Source organism: Chaetomium globosum, genomic scaffold (genome assembly GCF_000143365.1).
Source record: "Chaetomium globosum CBS 148.51 scaffold_4 genomic scaffold, whole genome shotgun sequence".
NCBI lineage: Eukaryota > Fungi > Ascomycota > Sordariomycetes > Sordariales > Chaetomiaceae > Chaetomium > Chaetomium globosum.
Window position 1 is genome coordinate 3998559 of NT_165979.1, and position 4792 is coordinate 4003350.

At 53.5% G+C, this 4792-nt stretch overlaps 2 protein-coding genes across 2 annotated transcripts in view; one reads left to right on the forward strand and one right to left on the reverse strand.

Annotated features, from left to right (window-relative positions):
- CHGG_05017 (uncharacterized protein) overlaps window positions 1-909 on the reverse strand; it is a gene marked incomplete at both ends in the record, with an annotated part of 1497 nt that extends 588 nt beyond the window's left edge. Inside the window, 2 exons of the mRNA XM_001224230.1 lie at window positions 127-839; window positions 901-909. Coding sequence (XP_001224231.1) covers window positions 127-839; window positions 901-909 — 722 coding nt within the window. The remainder of the gene's footprint in view (window positions 1-126; window positions 840-900) is intronic.
- Window positions 910-2996: 2087 nt separating this feature from the next.
- Window positions 2997-3511, forward strand: CHGG_05018 (uncharacterized protein; the record flags this gene model as incomplete). The annotated part of the gene is made up of 2 exons (XM_001224231.1): window positions 2997-3364; window positions 3505-3511. The coding sequence occupies 2 exons, from the start codon at window positions 2997-2999 to the stop codon at window positions 3509-3511; spliced, it is 375 nt and encodes a 124-aa protein (XP_001224232.1).
- Between the last annotated feature and the right edge of the window lie 1281 nt (window positions 3512-4792).

Sequence of the window (4792 nt, forward strand, 5' to 3'; positions counted from 1 at the left end):
GCATGTAGGCGACGTGAGGCTCACCGTGGCCGAAGGGGAAACGGAGGCGAAGGGGAAAAGGGGTAAGGGGGAGGGAGTGAAAGGGGATAGAGAAGAAAGGGGGATAAGAGAGTGAGGGCCACGTACAGCAAAGCCAGCGTCAAATCACCATGGATATGTGCCTTGAGCTCAATCTCGATCTCCAAGTTCAGGTCTAGCCGAAGCTTGAGGGGGTTCTTTCCACCACCGTCACCACCCTTCTGCTGCATCTGCTGCTGTTGTTGTTGCATCATCATCTGCTGCTGGCGCTGCTGTTGTTGGTAGGCAATCTGTTCATCGTAGTCCTCGTCATCTTCGGTGTCCTCGTCGCTATAGCGGCGGCGGCGGCGGCGACGGCGCTCCACTTGCTGGTCTTGGGCCTGCTTCGGCTTCTTCTGCTTTTGCATCCACTTGGGTTGCGGCTTCTCATCATCCTTGGGTGTTGGTGGCTGGGAGAGAGCTGGGCTGTGTTCGTCTGCCTCTTCTTCCTTTTGCTTCTTGGGGCGTGGATAGTCTTCGGCATCCTCTTCGTCCTCTTCCTCGTCTTGGCCCTGGTCACGGTCGTCACCCGACTGGTAGTCATCTTCTAGTACACGCTGGTCTTCGTCCTCCGGGTCCTCCTCGTCATAGTCCTCTCCTTCGTCGTCATTCTGCTGCTGAATGTTGTTGTTATCGTTGTCGTTGTCATTGTCGTTGTCGTCTTCAGCGGCCTCGTCCTCAGCGGTGGCATGCTGTGGTTGCTCAGCCTGGCCAGCTTGTTCGGCTTGTTGCTCCTCATCGTCCCACTGCTTCGGGTCCTTCTGACTTTGCTTTCTCTGAGGCTGCGTATTGTTAGGCCTAAGTCTTTGCCGAAGGGACTTGTGCTTCAAGGAGGGGTCCTACCGATGACATGGTTGTGGTTTGCGGTATGAAGTTTGTCGGTCTAGTGCAAGTGTTCTTTGCCAAAAGGTTTGGACGAGACGAAATGGTTAAGGCTGTTAGTGGAGGTCCAGTTTAAAAGACAACTACTTCAACACAAAATTTCCAGGGATGAACAACAGCTTGGAAGACCCTGCATCATAGCTCAAAAAAAAACATGATTCTCAGCCGACTCTCTCCATGCCGGAAGTACCGTCGTCAAACCCGGTGACGACATAGTGCTACCCGGGTGGGCAAGCCACACCGTTTTCCTTCCATTCCTACGCTCAGCTACGTATCCCATAAACGGAGGGCAGCGTGGGTAGGGAGGTGGCTGGGGTCGGCAAAGGGTGACAATGAAGTTGGCCAGTATCAAAGCCACAGTGCTCAATGACGTCTCCTTGCAGAAGTGGCTTACCAGCCCAGCAAATTCAAGGGGGCAGGGGCAAATAGAATAAGCCTTCCCGAGGGTGGCTCACTTGATCGTGAGCCCAAACAGGCAGGCAGAGAAACATGGTTGGTGAAACGGTGTCGGGGTCGTTGGGAAACCGGCCCGGGTAACGGCCAACCGGGGGGCCGTGGCGAGAAGGCCCAGCGTATAAGGTATGTTGCGAAGTTTTCCGTGTCATGCATCAACGGCCAGAACCTTCAACAGACACACTCCAAACACAAACTCGGCCCACCCCATATTCGGAAAGACGCGCCATGCCGATCGGTCTGCTCGTCATTGCCGGCATCCCCACGACCATCGGGGTCTGCGAAGCCCTGAGCGCGCAGAAAAAAGCGAATGTCAGCGGCCAAGGAAAAGGCCAAGTTCCACCTAACGGCCACCGTTTCACTTGATGGACAGGGCCCAGTTGAGTGCTGGTGTATCCTGAAAGATGGAAATGTGAGTGTTGAAGGGAATATCCCGGGTTCATCGGCTTTTCCGATTTCCGAGATTTCGGAGTCCCGAAGTCTGGGAAGCGTTCGTAAATGTGAGATAACCGAACCGGGACCGCCAGCTAACGAGTCGTGTAGTTGTGGATTGACCACCCCGCCTTCCCGATGCCGGGACACAAGTTCACGGGTTACTACTTCACGTACCCATCTGAAGAAAAACACCTAGGGCTGGTGAGCACCATTGCTGATGACCCGCCCATGCTCAACTGGCTTTTTGTCGACAAAGACACCAACATGGTGCGGCACGGGGGTCGGCAAGCATACGCTGGGTGGGCACACGGTCGGGCCCTGGTTTTGGAGCGATGACGAACAATGGTTAACTTGGAAGAAGACTCGTTCAAGTTTGTGGCCGTGCAGCAGGATAACAAAAAGTGGGCAGTTGCCTTGGATCGAGATGGAGCCTTCAGCGCGGGTGCGGGGCCGGGGAAGGAGGGTAGCAAAACGGAAGCAAAAACGGAGAGGCCGCGGCGCCCCCGTAAGTGGATTCCCATCATGCTCAGGAGGCGCCTTCAGCTAGGCATGGAGAGTCGATACGTCAAAGGAGCAAATGGATAAACGCCCTGAACATGACTAGAGATGCATTCTGTGACATTAGTGGTGTGAGCTGTGTTTGAACTTCCCTTGGTTGTTATGCGCGAACTACTCCTTTTTTTTTTCGGTTTTCCTTGGTGTTCCTTGGAGGATTCAGGGGAAGTCCGCTTGCGTTCACTGTAAGTGTGGAACTGACATGCAAGCGAATGACTACTGCACCGATGATGCTTGAAATGGTAGTTTATGCAGCCACTCTGGGGCCATGGAACAGCATTCGATTTCTTGGCCGGCACAGCCCGTGTGGATAGTTGGCGAGTCGTGGCTATTGGGTAAGGAGTCGGTTCCCGGGGTCCAGGGCCCAAATCGTCCGATGACTTCATCGAGAAGTTCATCCCTTTGGATCCGGTTTTGGCCACTAATGAAGGAGACTTCAGTCTGGCCTTTAATAACCCACCGTCTCGACGGCCCAGGACCCTTCGAACACCACTCGACCGCAAACCCACCTCACCTTCCATTAATCCAAATTGACGAAGACCCTTAGAGTCACAACCAACATCCACTCTACTCTATCTTTCTAATTCCTTCTCCCCGCACAACACACTTCAACAATGGCATCCCGCAGCGGCTCAGAGGAGAAGAAGCCACGGCGCCAGCAGCAGACATACGAGTCTGAAGGCGAAGAATCCGAAGAGTACCAGTCCCCGCCGCCCCGGAGGAAGCGCAACCAGCGTCAGAAGAAAGGCGGCCAAGGGCCCCTCGACAACCTTGCCCTCGACAATGTTCAGAACACAGCAGGCGGCCTCGTCAACTCAGCAACGGGCGCACTAGGCGGCGTGGCGGGTAACGCCGTTCAAAACCAAGGGGGCGGAGACGGCGGCGGCAAGAGTGATACTCTGAGACTCAGGTTGGACCTCAACCTCGACATCGAGATCACTCTCAAGGCTAAGATCCATGGTGATCTGGAGCTTGCTCTCTTGTATGTGCCTTTTTCTTCTCCATTTTGCTTTTTCCTTCTTTCACCACTACTCCTCTCCCCACCCCAGGTTTTATCTATGCTTTTCAAGCGTCAGCCATGCAAGCAAAACTTCACGCTTGAAATGCCGACGCGTGTTCCAGTCTTTAGAACAAGTGTCATTCACCGCCATAACCACGATTTCACCACTTCTCCCGAGTGCTTTCCTATGTCCGAATCCCGTCTCTTGCACAGGCTAAAGGACGATGCAGAGAAACCTGAGCAGGCGACACTTGGCTCTCGGGGGATCCCAGTTCTGCGCACCGTTCCGTTTTATGGACGGGGATGATGTTGTTGTTGTCGTTGTTGCCGTTGTTGCTCTTGAGGATTCGCGGTTTATGGATAGGTATAAGGGCTAATTCCTTAGGAACTGAAGCAACTAAAACCCACCTGAAGAGCTCAAGACGGGCTCGACAAGGGCTATATCTTTCGTGTACCAGAATCCGGTTCGGGAAACGGGATAACGGCGGTTTGGGTTTTTGCGTTTTAATTGTCACGAAGGGGAAACGGGTTCATGTTTCATGTTAATATTAGTTGGCAAACGACCACCATCGGATTTTGGGCGATTTATTAGAGTTTCAGGGCCATAACTCACTATAGCAGAGCTATTACCAGTGAATTTACCGCGTTAATTGTCTTCACTTATTCATCTCCTTTGCACGACTTCCAAGGCGCGCTGCGACCGGCCCATGGCGTGTGAGCGGCGGGGAGGGCGTGTGAGCGGCGGGGAGGGCGTGTGTGAGGTTCTCAATAATCGCCGTATTGTACAAATCCCGTTTCAAGCAGTCCGTTTTTGGCCTGACATGGGTGCCCCCGAAGTGATCGACCATGGCTCGTGCGCGCCGTTGGGACCAAGCCAGGGTTCTGCTCTGGTCCAAACTCAATTCCAACTTACACAGTACCTACCCAACTACCTAGACTGCTAGCATTGTTAATTCACTACGTCCGATCAACACGAGTGCAGATTACTTCTCACCTCGTATAGACTAGAAAACAACATGGCAGCAACCAAAGCCGAAAAGTTGGACAGCACAAAAAACCGCCCACTTGGCAACCGAGACGCGCAATCCCGACACGGCAAAACTTCCGATACCTTGCCAAGCACCCGCATTCTTCAGCGCGAAGTTCCTTGCATCCACCCCTGACGGAACACAACCACACCACTGATGTCATGCATCTGCCGCTTGCAGACCGAGTCTCCAGGACGGGGATGGCTACTGTGTCGGTAGTCTGGTAGCCTCAGGTAGTATAGTCGTTGTTCAGCTGCCCTCATGCCCGACTGCTTTGTGTATCCATTTTCTCCTGATTTTTTAGCGGGGATTTCGCATTGATGCGTTCCTGAAAGCAAATCAAAATCCCTGTATCTCATCCCAACTCCCACCTTCCTCCCCC